Source organism: Mytilus galloprovincialis, chromosome 6 (assembly GCF_965363235.1).
Source record: "Mytilus galloprovincialis chromosome 6, xbMytGall1.hap1.1, whole genome shotgun sequence".
Classification (NCBI taxonomy): domain Eukaryota; kingdom Metazoa; phylum Mollusca; class Bivalvia; order Mytilida; family Mytilidae; genus Mytilus; species Mytilus galloprovincialis.
In genome coordinates, this window is record NC_134843.1 from 40,529,467 (window position 1) to 40,551,234 (window position 21,768).

The 21,768-nt window shown below is 32.0% G+C and overlaps 1 protein-coding gene across 1 annotated transcript; it reads right to left on the bottom strand.

Moving 5' to 3' along the window:
- Nucleotides 1-534: 534 nt before the first annotated feature.
- Nucleotides 535-21,768, bottom strand: LOC143078139 (uncharacterized). Its single transcript, XM_076253101.1, has 10 exons — nucleotides 21,634-21,768; nucleotides 21,280-21,404; nucleotides 20,665-20,836; nucleotides 20,120-20,225; nucleotides 19,563-19,799; nucleotides 19,182-19,282; nucleotides 6,596-6,698; nucleotides 2,427-2,552; nucleotides 1,566-1,670; nucleotides 535-824 (listed from the first exon to the last, which is right to left on the bottom strand). The coding sequence occupies exons 1-5, from the start codon at nucleotides 21,687-21,689 to the stop codon at nucleotides 19,740-19,742; spliced, it is 519 nt and encodes a 172-aa protein (XP_076109216.1). The 5' UTR covers nucleotides 21,690-21,768; the 3' UTR covers nucleotides 535-824; nucleotides 1,566-1,670; nucleotides 2,427-2,552; nucleotides 6,596-6,698; nucleotides 19,182-19,282; nucleotides 19,563-19,739.

Below are 21,768 nucleotides of genomic sequence, written 5' to 3' on the forward strand. Positions count from 1 at the left end.
TAACCAAAACTTTAACCTGAACTTCGCACTATCATTTTCTATGTTCAATAGACCATGAAATTGGGGTCAAAACTTTAATTTGACATCAAAATTAGAAAGATCATATCATGGGAACATGTGTACTAAGTTTCAAGTTGATTGGACTTCAATTTCATCAAAAACTACCTTGACCAAAAACTTTAACCTGAAGCGGGACGAATGGACGGAGGCACAGACCAGAAAACATTATGCCCCTCTACTATCGTAGGTGGGGCATAAAAATTAGATCAACCTTAACTAACGTAAACATTATATCACAGAGCAATATTATTATAATCTTCAAGAAACGAGTCATACTTGGGTTTGTTGACTCGCAAGTTCAAACCTCTCTGTAGTTTGTTTTTGATATGTACATGTACAGTACATTGTAGCTCTCCCTGCTTGAATACACATGGTATGCAAAGACCTATGTCTATACGGTAAATAGATCTCTGTAAAACTAATTCCTTTCGTGTCTAGACGAGCTTAAATAATAATCAGAGACGACCACAGACATAGAATCAACAACAATTTCCTTATTTATAAAGATATGATCGAATATTATTATTATTTACAGAGTGTAAAAGACAATCGAAAGATACTACCAGATGGACATTCAACACAGAAGACGAAAGATGGACATTTGAACTCATAAGACGAAAAGTTCCACTGTGGTTATGTTTACTCCATGCTTTCCGTAGATTTGCGAAAAACTCCCCATTTCTTTTGAGTCCACGGGTTTGTCTTATACCATCCAAAGGCAACTTCTGACTCGTCTGTAGTGACCTTCAACTTAACGATCATTCCTGAAAATTAAAAAAAAAGTCGATGTATTTTTTTCTGCATTCACAAAACTGAGAAAAAAAAACAAATGCTAACCACTATCCTCTGGACTTTGATTACATTCTATATAAGTATTAGGTATAATTTATTTCAATAATGTACTTAAAAACAATACACATAGGATATCAACATGATTCTTTTGTTTGATTTGTGTCGTTGGGTTGCTGTTTTGTTGGCGTTACCGCACATAAGTTTTAATTTAAATAAAAAAAATGTCAAATATATATGAAATAGTTTGCCCTATTCCTCTGATACATGACATATCATATAGACACTACGTGTCTTATGGAACCGTGGACTATAACCGTTCAGTGGCGAACCATTGGAGGGGGTTAGAACCATCCTGTTTACGAACAATGTTTTTCAATGTGGACACATAGTTGATATTCCCTTAGTCTTGGTAAGGAACCTGCCTTTAGTAAATGGGTGGATCCGCCCCTGGTCTTATTGGGAATCTGGATTGCAGTCTTATTGACGTATTGAGTAACATCTCATTGTATTCATATTACTTTTTTTTTAAAAGGAGCATCATGTAACAAGAGAGATATTTAAAAAAAAAAAAAAAAAAAAAAAAAAAAAGATAACCTGGCTAATTGCATTTTTATATTAGATTGATATGGCTGTATCGTCTTATGTTTCTTTTAAAACGTTGAAATTGATTGAACTGTCAATAAACATTTTTTAAATTCTTATAATTTCTTTACCTTCTTTAATTTTGACAAAGCACTCGTTTGTTTTCTCCGACAAATCCTTTGTCTTCACATAATTGTTGCTTAAAAAATTAAACTGGTTGTCTTGGCAACTGATGTCTGCAAAATGAAAAGTTTTGAACGTTATATGAAATAATTGAAATTGATCAATTGTCAAAACAAATATAGTGTATCTGTAAATGGCAATTTGGGCTCGTGGAAACCTAAGATTTATCAAGAATATTGTAGATATGATGTATTTTTTCCACAGATTTGCTTTGGCTCTATGTTGTGTATAATTATTAGTTACATAGTGTTCTAGTGACCTTATAAGGTATATATGGGGTCACTGGGTCAGTAAATTCCATATGGGGATTTGAGCATTGCTCTCACCCCATATGGAGCCCCGCCTCCCTACTAACCTTATATGAAATATACACGGTCTCCACGCGGACGCTTTTAACCAATCATATTCCTAGAAATGTATAGGAGGTAAGATAATGTGTAATATTGTTTGTCTGAATAACATTTTCTTGTTTAGCTAAGGTGTTGTCAGTTTATTTTCGACTTATGAGTTTAAATGTCACCTTGGTATCTTTCCGCCACTCTTTTATGTTGCATTGTCGTTTGTTTTTGTTGCACTTCAGTGTTTTGTTGTTTTGTTGTTTTCCTCTTATAGTTGCTTTGTATCCCTCGGTATACGTTTTTTACCCAGATTTGTTTTCTCTTAATCGATTAATGACTTTTGAACAGCGGTATACTACTGTTGCTTATATTTATGTGAAAGGCCGTCGCAATTTGAAACTGACCAGTACTTTTGCCATGTTAGGCGTTATTCAATCTAGATAAACGTAACAAACAAAACAACTGACTTACTATTGTTATTGCGTTGTTCATTTGTCAGCTCAGATGGTTGTTCTTTCGTTACCTGCATGTCTGATTTGTAATTAACATATTGTATATCTGGAAGCTTGATTTAAATCCGTTTGCATTTTGAAATTCCTACATAAAAATAAAACTAACGTTAGTCAATATTGCCAACAAGACTTACAAAAAACATGTATAAGAAGAGATCGATATTTAAGGGATCCAATATGTAGATTATTGTATACACAAAATAGAACAACAAGAGATTACTAAACAAGATTATTTTCCATTTTTACACCAGAGGCCCCTGAGGGGCCTCGGGTGTATTGCCATCGCCTACTTTTCAAAGATCAAAGAGATGCATATATAATTAGTTTTGGAATAATAACCGACATTATAGACCCGCGGACCTATATAGTGCAGAATAAAATTCCGTATCGCTTCTTTTAAATTCATGTTTTCAATGGATACTCAGTTTTTTTAATTTTTCTTAATGCAAAATTTATAATATGAAAATGTTTTGTCGTTAGAAATATTTGTATATTAATCAAACGATCTTTAATATCAATGACGTGTCGAAAAATTGTTGTTGCGGATGAATACCACGAGTGCGCAAGAGGACAAGAGCGAGCGTGTAGAAAATCGAGAGGAAATCAATTCACACATTTATACACAGAAAGGTAATTATATTTCAATTATTTGATTTGGAGTAACCTTTTTAAACCGTTTGTAACATATTTGTCTATAATATAACGTAGCAAAACCAGGAAAATTTAATCTGTCATAATATTAAAATAAATTATCAGGTCACGTCCCCCGCAGCCATTTTGAAAATACCAGCAGATTGGGTAGGAGTAACAAGAACCTGCAAGGCCTTTAAAGATAAGGTTACTATTATTTGTGTATTTTTTATAACAACAATTTGTTTTTATAAAGATCTCAACAATTTTTGGAGTTAAATTTCTTTTCTTCGTAAATAACAAGTAGATTGATCACTTGGACACACACACGGAACTATTTTCTGTTTTTTAAGATACTGTTTCGGATTTTCGCTCCTTCTCCGACTTAGTTTGTTGCATTAGTATATGTGACCCTTGACTGGAAAATACGCGGAATTTGTAATGACTTCATGCTTTGACTATGTCTATGTAAGTAATTCTAATATATAATTATTGGTTGAATTTATTGTATTTATATAATATTCAGAGAATCTTCGACTTTTTCTTCTTCCAATAGAGTTGGACTCTTTTTGAGTGTATAAAGACTCTTGCTCGTAAAATCAAGAGTCTTACTTTACACTGAAATGTCAGAATTTGGGTTAATCACATTTACTGAATTACTATAGATATATTGGGAGAAACCTTACAGTTTTGGAGATATAAATATAGATTAACTGTCCTGTTTTTTAAGTCTTCCTTAGCTTGTAGTATTGTATTATTTTGACCATACATGACATGTATCGCCAAAATTATATGATAATTTGATGACATACTTGTGCTTATCATACTCTACAGCATTATTTAATTTAAATGTGTAACCATATCCATGTCAAATTTTAGTAACTTACATTAGACATTTGTTCACACATACATGCATACATGTATGAGAACTTGAATTGAGCAAATATGATTAGTTATATCTATGAGAAATACAATCAGTTAACTTTATCTATGAGCACCCATGACTAAGCAAATCTTTATTGAGACAAACCTATGAGCGCTATATTTTTAAATTTGTTCTTGACAATTTTTTGTTTATTTTAAAAAAAAATATAGGGACAACAGAGTTGGTGTATGTGGGTTCGATTCCCACCCTAGGTATTCATTTATATTGGCTGGTGCAAAGCGGGTAGTTTAGCTTAGTGGCCCCACACTGACTGTTGTTCATATGTTACTTAAAAAAATTAGTCGGCATCATTCAGGTCTTGCCATCTTTATTTTTCTATTCGAAAATCAGACACAACAAAACCATTGAATAATTGTGAAAATTATACCACAGATAACTATGGTAAAACTTTATTTGTTTTTGGCATAATTAAACTTGGCTGCCATCCAAGATCTAAAAAGTTTTTATATTGATGAATTATATATATCAGATTTGGATTATTTTGGTTACAAAACATTTTGGATGGTACATGTAGGTAGCGGCCAAATCTTTATTCCTAAAGGCTTAAAGCTTTCAGGTCTGAAAATTGCCAGAAATCATCACATTTATGAAAAGAACTGATTTATTGAGTGTTAAGACTTTTGAAATAGACCCAAATTACGAACCAAATTGAGAACTTTTTGGAGTTTTATAGTTTAGGCTATTTTGGGCAATAAGTGAAACTTGTCCTTTGAATCAGTGGTTTCACAATAACCATTAGATACTAAGTATCTGTTAGAAGATAGCTCTTTCACAGTACATTGTTAAACTTAAAGATAAATATATACCGACAATGACCAATATTAATGATGGAATGAGATTATACATGTATATATACTGTTTTATATTGCTACATGTACATACATAAATGAAAATTAAAACCAAACTGTTGTCATTATTCATAAAAAAAGAAAAGGGAGGTATGATTGGTATAAATCAGACACCAGCTCTAGACAAAATGATGAAAAAGAAATAAAGCTTATAACCATACAACATTTTTACAATCAGAAAAAAACTATACTTAAATCAGTTAGAAATAGCCATGAAATGTCAAATGTTAAACAATATATACAAGAAAACTAATGGCCACATCAATGTACAATCGGGAAATCAAGATATACACCAAAAAATTACAAGGCCTGTTTTACAGGTTTCTTACAAAGGACCGACACATTCATATGGTAGTTGTGTTCTATATGTATAGTGCAAAATGTTCTCATTGCTATACCAGTGGTATCCAAAGTATTACTATTAAATCCAGAACAAAGTAAAAAAAACCTAACAGTTGAAAAACTATCCAAATGTGATATTCAATTAACAAAAATACCATCATTAGCAAATGGCTATCTACATATAATACATTGTAATATTTACAATGAACCATTTAATAATTAGAAAACAGAACCTACAATGTACATGTATAGCTGCTGATTTTAAAAAAAAATATAATGGATAAATGATTGACTGTGTTACAATAAAACCAAGATACAAATTTATGTAACTCAGTGAAGCTATTTATGAACATTTAAAGAGTTTGTGTTGACTGCAACACAAATCTAGAATAAGGGATAGTAATCTTGCTGTGTTAACATCCATTTAATTAGCAATTGATCCAAAAGCTAAATGTTTCAGAAAAAAGACCTGGATACTACATGTACAAACATTGTTAATAAATGCCATTTGTAGTCTAGAGCAGGATCTGCTTACCCATCCGGAGCACCTGAGATCACCTGTTTTGGTGGGGTTCGTGTTGCTCAGTCTTTAGTTTTCTATGTTGTTTCTAGTGTACTTTTATTTGTATGCATGTCTTTTTCAGTTTTAGTCATGGAATTGTAAGTTTATTTTCCATTTATGAGTTTGCTGTTCATCTGGTATCTTTAGCCCCAGGGTTTCCCCTGGGTCAATTATTTTTTTCGCCACCTCTTTCGCCAAAACAAAATATTTTTCCCCACTTTATTTTTTAATTAGCCACAATATTACAATTTATCTGTTTTGATATGATTGTCTTGAACCTCTTTTTCATAGTTCAGTGAGTGACTATATAGCTACTCGAAGAATTGTTTGCTATGTTGATTCTCTATTATAAGTTATATGTTAGCGATTTTTGTATGTGTGCAACTATATGGTCATAATGCCAATCTAACAGTTCTCATTTGACCAAGTAATCATTGATAATTCACAAAGTTAAGTTTCCTAGTTCAAGTCAGTATCTCAGATATGATAGCAAATTATATTTAATATTTGTACTATATTGTATGGTGAACATATCTGTCTGGTAGGTATAATATAAACACCTGTCATTTATCAATAATTCAACACAACTTGAGGTCCTCTGATGTTCAGTACTTCAGTACTTTGATTCAGTTTGTAATCTTTGAATTGGTGCATATTTTAGTTTAGGAAAGGAACGTTCACTTTTATGAAATTGAATATTATTTTTATAGATGTAAACAGGGTAGACTACATAACGGAATAATGAGACAAATGTGAATGCCCAAAACTACAATGAAAATATAACTTGTATGAATAGTTACCTGTGGTGAACTGAACTGGTATTTGGAGCTAAGTTTCTCTATAATTGATTCTGCAGCCAATCTGCAGTCAAAGTCGTCAATATGTGGAAGTACTTCATACAGTCTACAAGACATAAGAAAACCGATTAGTGAACTGTTAGTAGGTAACAGATAAACCAATAATCAATTAAACTTAGATTAATCATTCAAACTTAGATAAATCTATCAAAACATAGATAAAGCAATAAAAAAATCTTAGATAAATCAATAAAACAATGATGGTTTGTTATATCTTTCTAAGAAATATTATTGGACCGTTTACATGAAAAAGAAACAACTTTGCCTTTTTCTTATTTAGATCCGTCCCAATTAAGACGACATAAGGGTATACATATAAAAAAGAAGATGTGGTATGATTGCCAATGAGACCATTGTCCACAAGAGACCAAAATGACACAGACATTAACAACAGTCTACTAGCTATAAAACAAGGTTTAATCCACTATTTTCTTCTAAATATGTAATATGTGTTTAAAAGATTTTGATTTTGCCATTTGATATCATTAGGGACTTTCCATTTAGAATTTTCCTCGGAGTTCAGTATTTTTGTGATTTTACTTCTTAATAATTTATAACGAATTCATAAAGCTATGAATAATAACCTAATCATTACAAGATTTATTTATCATAAGTATTCAAATAATTCTAAAATGTTAACCATGGAAGTATTATATTGACACTTCCATTGTTTTACATATGTATACTCGTTCAAAATAAGAGCCGAAAACCACAGGGACTCGTTTAGCAGATTAAAATTTTGTAAATCAATGTTTTTAATTTGTTTTTTATTATTTCCTGTCTATTTGCATTACTATATTAACGTATTTAACGTTGCCTTTACTATTTCTTTGTTTTCTGGCAATATGCAGTTTACTATCCATATCCATATACTGAAAAAACCTAAAGGGATCTAAGTCGCCATCTGGAATTGCCTTCCCTACTTTAGATAAAAAATAATTAAAAATATTAATAAATTACTATATACCTTACAACAGCCCTCATTTTCTTCCGAAATTATTCTTCTATCACATGCATATTTTGATTTGTGGATTAACAGAACCCTTACGCAGTTTCAGTTGCATTCGTGTAAGAATATTCAAATTTCCCGGCGAAAGCAACGTATCATTCGGAAACTTCCGGGTTGATGCTTTAACTACAACGATAAATCCTTATAAACAGACGAGTGCTGTCCCCTGATTTATTATTGCATATCGAGCGCAAAATTCTTAACCATGTTAACGAATAGAACCTTTCTTCAAACGGGGTAACATAAATCATTGACTTTTTCGAAGACACATCAATAAAATGAAGAAGTTACTTAAAATATTGACACGTTCAATGGGATTAATAAGGTTTACTAACAGTACCAGGATATAAAAAAAGGGGGAAGGCCGGTTGGTAGGTCAACTTGGAGTAATACTTTGAAAAAGTATATTAACTTATCATACATGCATGTATGAAGTTCAATCAGTAGGCCCCTTTTCCATATACATACATAATCCTCTGATTATATAAGTGTTGTACTGCATAAATCCATGATTTGAAAAATATCAGGACGATGTCAGAAGATCTCAGTATTAGACCTTTTCAACATCTCTCGACACCGACTAATGACACCTACAGTTTACAGGTAAAATGGATGGGTCGTATCAAAGACAAAAACCATCATAATCATCATTACGAAACATACTGGACTTAAGAATATCTATCAACCAAATAAATAAATAGATAAATGTCTCTGTCATATAATATTCTAATTTCGTATGTATTTGAACGACATTTCATGTTGAATTGATTAATAAATACTGCACTCATTCTGCATCCTAACCCACTTTCTATGTATTTTTTATGATTATGTGAGTCTTTCACCAAATATTTGCCGCATGCAAATAACGAGTAATTTGTTGGTGTAAAAGCTTTAAAGAAATCTTTCAAAATAAATGAAAAATGATAACTGGACCGTCCGTCCGTATCACAACACGGCCAACTTGGTGTTTTTCCAACGATCTTCACCTTAGTTGATGTACATATTCAATTTCTGGAGGGATAATCACATATTGATATTTAAGGTCGATGGAAAATATCACATTTTTTTTATTTATTTTTTTATCAACGACGGACTTCTCCGCTGCATGATATCTTGTTAGAGTTGATGTTTTTCCTAGATGAATATTGAAAAAAAAAATATAATTGATCCCTCGTTTCAATGTTACAACATTCAAGCAGGGATTGGTGAATACAGAATTCAAGTGGAACACCAAATTGGTGAATTTAAAAGATACAACGTATTGAGTACATTATGGAGGCACCAAGGCCAAAACTAGCAGACATTGTGGAAACATGTGCCGCCCTTGTCAACATACATAATCATTGTTTAATCAAATATCAACTGAAATAAAACATGCTTTGGTTTTTTTTTCCAAATTCCACCAACAGCTAGAAGTTAAACGTCTAAAAAGATGAAATGTGCCGTAAAGTCTATCATTTTCTTTCTATTAAATTAAAAAATCAATGTCATTTGGACAACTGTAGGAAAGTTGTATCATTGTCAATGAAAACAATAAAATCAATAATGATCTAAAAAAAAAATCTTTTTGGGACGACCCTTCACATTTTACCTGTCGTAGTCGTTCTCAACTGTAGGTGCCGAGAGTTGTTGAAAAGGTCTATTAACGAGTGTAGATGCCAATAAAACGGCGAATGTCAATGAGACAACACTCTTACAATACATCAAAATAAAAAGGACACTTATAGTGCCGAGGGTAGAAGTTCGATTTGTTTTAAGATGGCGTGTCTGTTTTCGGCACAGGGACTCGGTTAGCAGATTAAAATTTTGTAAATCAATGTTTTTAATTTATTTTTTATTATTTCCTGTCTATTTGCATTACTATATTAACGTATTTAACGTTCCCTTTACTATTTCTTTGTTTTCTGGCAATGTGCAGTTTACTATCCATATCCATATACTGAAAAAACCTAAAGGGATCTTAGTCGCCATCTTGAATTGCCTTCCCTACTTTAGATAAAAAAATAATTAAAAATATCAATAAATTACTATATACCTTACAACAGCCCTCATTTTCTTCCGAAATTATTCTTCTATCACATGCATATTTTGATTTGTCTGTTTATAAGGATTTATCGTTGTAGTAAACGCATCAACCCGGAAGTTTCCGAATGATACGTTGCTTTCGCCGGGAAATTTGAATATTTGCATTTGTGTCAGAATATTCAAATTTCCCGGCGAAAGCAACGTATCATTCGGAAACTTCCGGGTTGATGCGTTTACTACAACGATAAATCCTTATAAACAGACGAGTGCTGTCCTCTAACTCATACCTACGCCACACCAAGATATCCTTCATATAAATTAAATATCAAACAAAAATGTCTTTGAACAGTTAGTGCATGTATTGTTTCAATATCAGGTTATCCTCCTATCCTTCCGCCCATTGAAAATATCAAATGAGTGTCCCAAACTATCGGGTTGTATTAGACCTTTTCAACAACTCTCGGCACCTACAGTTGAGAACGACTGCGACAGGTAAAATGTGAAGGGTCGTCTCAAAAAGATTTTTTTTTTAGATCATTATTGATTTTATTGTTTTCATTGACAATGATACAACTTTCCTACAGTTGTCCAAATGACATTGATTTTTTAATTTAATAGAAAGAAAATGATAGACTTTACGGCACATTTCATCTTTTTAGACGTTTAACTTCTAGCTGTTGGTGGAATTTGGAAAAAAAAACCAAAGCATGTTTTATTTCAGTTGATATTTGATTAAACAATGATTATGTATGTTGACAAGGGCGGCACATGTTTCCACAATGTCTGCTAGTTTTGGCCTTGGTGCCTCCATAATGTACTCAATACGTTGTATCTTTTAAATTCACCAATTTGGTGTTCCACTTGAATTCTGTATTCACCAATCCCTGCTTGAATGTTGTAACATTGAAACGAGGGATCAATTATATTTTTTTTTCAATATTCATCTAGGAAAAACATCAACTCTAACAAGATATCATGCAGCGGAGAAGTCCGTCGTTGATAAAAAAATAAATAAAAAAAATGTGATATTTTCCATCGACCTTAAATATCAATATGTGATTATCCCTCCAGAAATTGAATATGTACATCAACTAAGGTGAAGATCGTTGGAAAAACACCAAGTTGGCCGTGTTGTGATACGGACGGACGGTCCAGTTATCATTTTTCATTTATTTTGAAAGATTTCTTTAAAGCTTTTACACCAACAAATTACTCGTTATTTGCATGCGGCAAATATTTGGTGAAAGACTCACATAATCATAAAAAATACATAGAAAGTGGGTTAGGATGCAGAATGAGTGCAGTATTTATTAATCAATTCAACATGAAATGTCGTTCAAATACATACGAAATTAGAATATTATATGACAGAGACATTTATCTATTTATTTATTTGGTTGATAGATATTCTTAAGTCCAGTATGTTTCGTAATGATGATTATGATGGTTTTTGTCTTTGATACGACCCATCCATTTTACCTGTAAACTGTAGGTGTCATTAGTCGGTGTCGAGAGATGTTGAAAAGGTCTAATACAACACATGCATTCACATTAGACCTTTTCAACATCTCTCGACACCTACAGTTGAGAACGACTGCGACAGGTAAAATGTTTTGGGTCGTCTCAAAAATAAAAAAAAATTAAATCATTATTGAGTACAAATAACATGGATTTTTTTTTAAATTTATTATAAGGAAAATTATGGACTTTAAGTTACATTTCATCTTTCTGGACGTTGAGCTTCTAGCTGTCCTGGTGGAATTTGGAAAATGAAAAGAACAAACTTAAAGGGAAACTTCGCAAAAAAATGAAAATTTTATATTATGTTTATTTGATATAAATAATCATATATTCATTAAAATTATTGTTCAATTCTTCTAGATAAGTGATTAAAATTAAAATTAAAATCCCACAATCACTTCTCGACTTATCGCCATTTTGACGGCATCTCCGATACAAATTGTCACGTGATGAGTATATTTGAATAAAATATCTGAATACCACAAAGCAAAAAAACAAGCATGGCATATCGTATATTCAGTATCAAAATGACTTGTCAAGCGTACAGATGTTCAACTCGGAGTTCACATGGCATAAGCTTACACCCAGATCCTGCAAAAAAGAAAGAGTTGTACCAGACGTGGATGATTAACCTTAACATAACACCAACCAACTCACAACAAGTTCAAGAAAGTGTGTGCAGACCATTTGAAGCATCTTGTTTCGATGGAAATTTGATAGTAATTATGATTTTTTTTCTCATGAATGTTTTTATTGCTATTTCGTTCCAAGCCTGGTTGAAAGGAAATTGTTTATATAGTTCAGTATTTTTGCATTCATGCATTAGTAACAGATTTTGTTGTTTACAAGTAGAAGTTTAGTACACGGATAAAAAGTCACAGACAAAAAAATTGTTGAATATATACAGGAAAAACATCTTCAAATATTATATTATTTATTACATTTATTTCATTTTAAGTTTATGAACTTGCTTACAAGCCTTAAAAATAAAAAGATATTTGATTTCAATCATGCAAAGGATATATATTTCTAGGGACAATGAAGCCATTTAAGGTACCTAGCCACTTTGGCATTTTGATTTTATAACAATTATTTGATGTCATTGATATTTATTTAATAAATTCTGTTTAAAACTTGCTTTAAAAATAATATTTCAAGAACAAACCAAAAAAGAATTAATTAATTTACGTTTTCTCGTTTAAAGAAAAATAAACTCGAAACTGAATTATGACGTTTTGTTCTGTGTCTTTCTGTCGTAAATTCACAAGTTCAATGAAGTATATATTTGTAAGGTGCAAAAAAACTTATGTATACATAAAAAATTACGTAAAACATTTAAAGGGTCATTTGTTTAATATGATAATGGTTTAAAAATAAGACTTTTATTTATTTACATGTAGTATAATTACAGATGCTGTTTACCCCCCCCCCCCCTTTTTCCTTTTCCATATTGTGCTATATAAAAGGTTGAAGAGGTGATAGGTAGGTGGGAGCATATGTCTTCCCCGATTCGTGTGGAAACTTAATAGATCTTACCGCCCCCTTGTTATGCTTTATAGCTGTCTACTAGGTCAACGCAGATGCGTAGTCCTACAAGTTAAGGCTGAGCAGTTTCGGGATATAAAATGTCGACAGCTAGGCCAGCGAAGTTTGTAATGATTTATATTCAATCGTAGTAGGAGTATTTTTTCTTCCTAAATTTATGATAACAAGATAATAGATAGGATTACATCTAGTGGGGCGGACACTAATTTGGAAGTTGTAAAAGCATAAATATAATATTCGTAATGAGATTAAAAGGTATCTGTAGCGGCTGTAGACTTTTCGAAATGCTTGCCAAAAAAAAAATCTTTTATATGTAATAGATTTTATTCATTTCGGGTACTTCTAATATGAAAACCGACGATCTTTTGAATTATTGCCAGAGGTCATGTAATAGTGTCACATTCAGGTATTCTAGTGACTTCCTGCAGGCTAATAAACTGGTGACATTACGCAATTCAGGTACATGCATCGCTTCCCAGCTGTTTGACCCAGGTGTGCACAGGTAAAAATGCCATCGAAAATGCTGTCAGGTGTATTATACATCCTGTTAACAATGTATGTCCCTAACCTGATTGAAATACACAAAGCCGTCCAAACATGAAAATAAGAGTATAAAATTTATATCTACAGGCTAATTAATTCTGACATGTGCAAAGACAGAAATAATAAGACCGTAAATTATTAATTTTGACTTGTTTCTAAATTCATGTGTAGAAGATTATCTAGTACTGTACCATGTAAAATGATGCATTGATCGGCCAAAAATAAAAACGGGGGTTCCAACGCCCGGAACCACTCCCCCTGGATCCGCCAATGCTTTTGTACACAATAGCTTACATAATGTTTTGTCAGCTTGTTTTATTTGCTTAGCAAATGTTTAATTTACGTTATGCGGTCTTGAGTTGTGATGAATAATTTAAGAAAGAAAAAACATACTGCATCATTTTACAACATTGTTTGGAGTAAATCCTAGAGAATTACGGATGACTATCTTTCATACTTTCTTGTCCTATTTCCGATATGAGCGGGCGCATTTACGAAATATTTTGCCTATTAGAAAATTTACGTTTACTTGTATGTGAAGAGACAAGCATGCGCAATTATGACACGAAGATGATACTTAGTTCGTGGCATGTCTCTAGAACGTGCGGTAATCGTTTGTCTTCCTGTACATGTACATTCAATTATTTAAAGGAGTTGTCATTTTTATCAATATAAGATTTTGAGAACACTAAAACACTCCCGCGAAATCGCTGGCATTTCAAGCTTTTAAGCTGTTGTAGGATGATTTATTGTAAAATATTTTATGTCTGGACAAGGATTTGTATAGTAAATCCAAATCTTACTATACAAATCCTTGGTCTGGAGAAAAGGTATCCAAAGCCCTCTCCATTTTTGCCAAAGTCCGTTATTTGTTTCCTTTTCTGTTAAATTCCATTCTTTTCCAGTATGTGACACTAGACCACAATTACTCTTCCCCTTTGCTACAATGCATTTCTTGGTAAAAGTCAAATTAAATTTTTAAAAATGCACCGCTTCAAACATGAAATAAACGTAACTGCTTATAGACCATTATTATTCTCATAAAATATGCTTCTAGGACAATCCATCAGCGCTTTTTCTTTTGTAGTAGCATGATACATTTCCAATATTCAGTTTCATGGTCTTGTTTGTAAAAAGGCAGAAGGTACCAAAACAAATAGTCATATTCAGTATTAAAAACACACTGACAACGTCATAGCAAAAAAATAACCAATAAACGATCAAAAGACAAACAAAGAGATAAAAAACACATCATAGAAAACTGGTTTAGGTTGCACAACAAGAACCCCACCAACATCTCGGGAGGATCTCGGGTCAAATCATATCAACGTTCCGTGGTACTGTGGTAGACCAAACCTTCATGTTAATACAACATGCAATCTATAAAATTAGACCTCAAAGTGAAATAATTCATAAATAGGTTTATTAATACACAAATAATGAAATGAATCTGGAACATTCGGTGAAAAATTGTATTGGTAAATCGTTTAAATGATTTTAGAACTATTCAGTCTGAAGTGTCACTTTCACATTCTTTGAATCATTCGTATACCCCATCCAACGATGGAAACTCTTTTCTAATTATGTTTACTGATCTTTACTACACAAGCCGGTAGGATTATTCTGTGTTTCTTGCCAAGTGGTTGACCTTTCCTGACCCAGCACACAAACTGACGATAAGCCATAAGCCTGCTTTGTCTGTTAGTAAGTACGTCTGGAGCTCTCCCTCCCTTCCAGGAAGACAAAGTTGACCTTTAAATTTTCTGTCAACATTTTTGATATTTTCGTTCAAATAGCTGAAGAATTAGTACGTGGTGAGAATTGAATTATTTAGATAAGGACATTACTTTAATTTACATTAATATTTTAAGAAGATCGCTTTGAACGACCCACTTATATAACTGCAATTGGTAATTATTATCTATTTCAAAAATTCAAGGTCACCGATTCTTATTTAGAATTTTTAATTCATTTACTCGTGTTTATAAGGACATCATTATTCATAAATTTATTCAATTAAATTAATTCAGTATTTCTTTTTTTTTTTAACAAAAAATATTCAGCGTCAATAGTATATTTAATTAAACTGAGCTCATGGAAAATATTAAGATTCCCCCGTTTATCATTCATACGAAATGTTGTTCACACCTAGAAAATTGAACCGTGACGGCTTAAATTCACTGAGTAAAGATCAAAAGATACAAAATGCTAATCTTTTAATTAACTTGAATTTAACCACGCATTCAACAGGTAGTCACTATGTGTCAAAGTACAATACACATTGTATTTGCGGGGCCGTATTTGCACACTACAAATGTACTAGCAGCACATATTTACTAGCCTGACGTAAAAGGTAAAAAGTACAAACATGCATTTTTAAAACACTACCAGTTATACATGTAAGTTCAAAATATCCGTCGGAAAAAAATCATAAAAAAATATTTTATATGATTTACTTGTATCACTATAATCATTTCAGAAAATATTAAAATATAAATCGTACATTCTACTTTCAAGCTGAGCGCTGTTCCATCTTAATTATTATTTGGTTAATAGCTACACCAAACGTCGTCTATGCGCTTTAAATAGCGTTATAAGATGATTAACGATTAAGATTTAAAATGAGATTATTTCCACTCCCGGCATGCTTAAAGACTTAAACTACGTCACATAAGTCAGGAAGTTCGAAGAAATAAAATTAATAATTCTTAATTTTCTCCTTTATTGCTGTTCATATCCAGATAAAACTTGGTGAATATGTTTTTTATGGCATTATGGACATAATTAGCTGATAAGTTAAAATTCGCGAATTATCCCTTTAAGAATGTTTAATTGTAGTTGATATTTAATTAAACAATGTTTTATGTCTGTTGACAAGGGCGGCACATGTTTACACAATGTCTGTTGCGTGCTTTCATAATGTACTGAATACTTTGTTTATTTTCAATTCACCAATTTGGTGTTCCACTTGAATTCTGTATTCACCAATCACGCGATTAAATTCTCTGCTCTTTCTCTCAAATGTTATGGCTTACGATTAATTTGAGGTGTAACTAAAGGGTGACGATTTGGATAATCTTTGTCTCTAAGGAGAACACAGTCCTCAGGGAAATGCAGCGGAATATTTCTCCCTATTTTGATTGAAAACCTCCCTTATGTATTGTCATAGATGAGATACAAAAAAAATCTCAAGTACGAAAAAAAGGACACTTTGACGAAGGGACAACGGGTATGTTGTTTTCGGGACATCAGCCGTTGGTCTCCAAACCCCTGCTTAGCACTGTCCATATTGATTTTGCAATGTCAACAAGCTCTATAGTATAAACTAACACATTGAAATATAAATTCCATACAAAGGTATTTAAAAAAAATGCACTGCTTAAGATGTTGTAACATTAAAACGAGAAGTCAATTATATTTTTTTCAAAATTTACCATGAAAAACATCAACTATAACAAAATATCTTGAAGCGGAGAAGTTCTCCATTGATAAAAAAAAAATAGATGGGATATTTTCTTTAGACTGTAATTATCCCTCCAGAAATTGAATATGTACATCAACTAAGGTGAAGATCGGTTGAAAAATACTAATTTTGTCGTGTTCACAAGTGTGATACGGACGAACGGACAGTCCAGTAATCATTTTTCATAAATGATTTTGGAAAATTTCATAAAAGCTTTTACACCAACAAATTAATCGTTATTTACATGCGGCAAATATTTGTTAAAAGACTCATATAATCATAAAATTGAAGAGAATGCGGATCAGGATGCAGAATGGGTGCTGTATTTGTTTTAATCAATTCAACATGAAATGTCGTGAAAATACATACAAAAGAATAGAATATAGAATATTTTTATTTCCCAAATTACAGGGCCCATAAAGGGCATAAAATCAGATACAGTTGATTTACATAATTGGTAACAACAACAATAATTATAATAGAGGCATATATATATATATAATATATATATATATATTTGGAATACAAGAATTGGTCAGAATCAAGCTAAAAACCACATATATATTGTGAATAAAAGAATAATACAATTACATTATATGTGTATTTATTCTCAAATTATTTACTTGACTTATATATATAAAAAAAATATTCTATTCTATTCTATTCGACATACAAAATAAGAATATTATATGACAGAGACATATATTTATTTATTTATTTGGTTGAAAAATATTCTGAAGCTATATAGTCAAGACAGTATATAACCGCCAATCCAATATGTTACGTATTGATAATCATGATGGTTTTTGTCTTTGAGACGACCCATCCATTTTACCTGTAACCTGTAGGTGTCATTAGTCGGTGTCGAGAGATGTTGAAAAGGTCTATTTCATTAGTCGGTGTCGAGAGATGTTGAAAAGGTCTATTAGACCTTTTCAACATCTCTCGACACCGACTAATGACACCTACAGTTTACAGGTAAAATGGATGGGTCGTCTCAAAGACAAAAACCATCATGATTATCATTACGTAACATATTGGATTGGCGGTTTTATACTGTTTTGACTATATAGTTTAAGAATATATATCAACCAAATAAATAAATAAATATATGTATGGTGGACGAATGCGGCCATTTATTTTGCTTTTCGCGTTTTCGTGACTAATCCTTTCATTTTGCAAACGCGAAATTGGGAATTCGAGAAATCGGGAAATCGATAAATTAGGAAATAACTAAGATCGGGAAATCGAGAAATCGAGAAAGCAAGAAAGCAAAAACGCCAAAACACGAAAGAGAAAACACGAAAACGCGAAAATGCGAAATGAATTCTCGATTTTAAGTTTTTGCTTTCTCTATTTCTCGATTTCCCAATTTCTTGATTTCTCGATTTCCCTATTTCTCAATTTCGCTTTCTGGATTTCCCCGAAAACACGAAAAGGGGAAACGTCCGCATCCGTCAACCATACATATGTCTCTGTCATACAATATTCTTATTTCGTATGTATTTGCACGACATTTCATGTTAAATTGATTAAACAAATATTCCAATCTTTCAGAATCCTTGTCTTCCGCCAAATATTTGCCGCATGCCAATAACGATTTAATTTGTTGGTGTAAAAGCTTTAATATTTTTTTTCAAAAATTAAAAAGAATACTGGACCGTCTGTCCGTATCACACTTGTGAACACGACCAACTTTGTGTTTTTCCACCGATCTTCATCTTACTTGAAGTGCATATTCAATTTTTACATAATTACTAATTGATTTTTTAAGGTCGAAGGAAAGTACCACGTTTTTTTTTTTTTTTGTTTTTTGTTTTTTTTTTTTTTCATCAACGACGGTCTTCTCCGCTTCAAGATATCTTGTTCGAGGTAAAGTTTTTCCTTGATAAATTTTGAAAAAAAATATAATTGACCCCTCGTTTCAATGTTACAACATTTAAGCAGTGATTGGTGAATACAAAATTCAAGTGGAACACCAAAGAGGTGAATTGAAATGATACAAAGTATTGAGTACATTATGGAGGCATCCAAGGCCAAAACTAACAGACATGTGCCGCCCTTCTCAACCGACATAATCATTGTTTAATTAAATATCAACTGCAATAAAACATGATTTGTTCTTTTCGTTTTCACAATTTAAACAGGACAGCTAGAAGCTAAACGTCTAAAAGATGAAATGTGACTTGAAGTCTATCATTTTCTTTATAATAAATAAAAAAAAAACATGTCATTTGGACTCTGTAGGAAAGTTTTATCATTGTCAATGATTGAAAGCAAGAAAATCAATAGTGATCTCATTTTTTTAGGATTTTTGAGACGACCCTTCACATTTTACCTGTCGTAGTCGTTCTCAACTGTAGGTGTCGAGAGATGTTGAAAAGGTCTATTATGATGTACATATTAAATGGATAACGACTTACATGTTTGTTTGTGTTGTTAGGATATATTTCATAGACAACAACCCACTGTGAATACGATCTGCTAAGTTGAATCGTATATCGTCCAATAGGTCTCTTTCAAGCTAGATAATATATAATTAAAAGTTTCGTATGAACCAAACCATTTTACACAGCCTAATTTAAAAGGATTAAAAAAAAATTTAAAGTTTGCATTTTAAAGTTATGGTACATGTAATCTGCCAATAACTGATTCTGCGAGTTAAAGTAACCAACTATATTATTGTTCTTTGCTCAGAATGTACAGTCCGTACATTACACAGTCTTTTAAATTAAAAATGTGTTCTGCGATTGATTATTGACTCTTTAAACGATAAAAATGTGATTTTTCTCTCTTAAACTAACCAATTTCAAAGCATTTCTAGTCACTTTCTCTTTTGTCAGCAAAGTTTGGTATCTCTGGTTTGATTCTTCTGCTTTCTGTATTTTATGATTCAGTGTCGTCTGCAACTGTGTAATGCTGTCATCCAGAGCTTTCAGGTTTTTACTGGAAAGTTTGTCCGCCAGGTGGTTTCGAGACAATTAAGCCGTCCTAAGGCACAACTCGTACTTTTGTACTTTACTGTTGGCAATCCAACACATCTTGAAAATAAAACGATTTTACAGTTAAAATAGTTCTAGTTGTAAGCCATATTACACAAAACACATCCTTCATTTTTTCAACTTCTGCAAATCGATGTGCTATGATTAAAAAGTATATAAACAAATGTATGTAGTTTGACGAACATTGTCAATTGTTTTAATATGGGAGATTGGAGGACAATAGTTACTATGGCTGCGTTTTTGGCGCAAAATTCACCTGAGCAAAAATGTTCAAGTATTAAATTTTTTTAATAAATTAGTTGGAAACATTTTTATTCAACTTAAAACTTGTAAAATAGTAGTGTATGCTGTAAAATTACCTCTTGTTGTCTTTGAAGATCCTTGTACAAATAAGTGTGAGCTCTTCTTAATGTTTGCATTTCGTCAATCTGTGTTTGGTATTCTTCGGTTTTTATCTGATCAAATCTGAAAATATGCAATCAATTATGAAATCTTACTTTCGTTACAAAGCTAACGGAGTTCAAAACTTTTCTTTACATCGTAGAACAGTATACGAAATTTGTACATGCATATATATGTATATGGTCTTTTCAAGAAGAGATAAATTGTTTGTTTTTTTTTTTTGCATTTAGCAAGGAGTTCCACTCTTAACTCGTGCTGAAGACTTTCTTGACTATGTGAACAGCCTCACTGTGACCTTTAGATAAAGAACAGCGACGAAACGTTGTTACTTTGCTTTTTTACATTTGCGTGTAGTTATTAAGTGTTATGGATTGATACATTTATTTCTATTATAAAATGAGAAAACAAAATATCCCTTTTGTGTAATGGAACCTTTGTTTGGCTGGGAATACCAAAACACGTGCATTTACAGAGGTTGTACTATCTAAGTCAAATAACTTACGTTGGTATTGGCAGAATGCTGTCAGATGAAGAAATCAGTTTAACGAACTTGTTCTGGATTCTTCCAGCAAAGGACTTCTTCGTACTACTAGTGCTTGCTGTCTCGTGGGCTCCAACAACACCCAACACCATTTCAGTCAGTAAATAAAACAACTTGTTTATTTCTGGAAATTCTGGAAAAATAAAAATCATGCAAGTTGCTCGAATGAATGTGCTACAATATATAAACAACGTGTCTCTTTTAATCATCAGTTTTTACGTGTAACTCAGAACTTATTGATATCAAATTAAAAAAAAACAAGTGAAAGATTGAGAAACAATGGACATTCAGAGCGTTTAATTTGAATTGATTTATTAAAAAAAAATGGTCATTGCTATTACCTCGGAAGTGCTTATCGACAAAACGATTCAATTATTTTTATACAAAAATAAAAATAAAAAGACTGCTTAAAATTGATCTCTGTTATATATGAAAGCACTTACAATTGTATGTGCATGCCTATGGCCGAGCTTTATTCCAAACAATGTTAGTATCATGTCACGGTTTCCTTTTATTCGATACATGTTTTTCTTAAATTTTGATATTTTTCACCTAATAAAAATAACCTTAGCCTACCTATATTCTGTCTGTATGCCATCATCTTGTGCATGACATTTTTAATTTGTTCTCTGGGGAAATCTGCAGTTTCCGAATTGAAGTTGACTTCAAGGGATTCACTTATTGTAGCGAAAACATCGATTCTGAAAGAAGAAAATATAATCTACGTTTTACTTTTGAAGACGATCTTCCTATGGTGTTAATAAGTTGTGTTTGTATATGACTTTTGGTAATTAATCTTTTAGGTTAATTGATTAATAACAAAGATAAAATATTATATATAAAAAAAAAGTGGGCCGTTAAACTAAACAAAAGATAGATTCCTAATGAAACTATATAAAATTGCCGAACATTTTCACTATAAAAACTTACGTTCTGTGTGTAACAGATGAAATACTGTAAATATCTGGAAAATAGACACAATCCATGTTCTTTTCTTTGATTTCTTTTAAAAACACTGCTACTCAAAAATTTTCTTGCTGGGCTTTCCTTCGTAGTGAGGGAAAG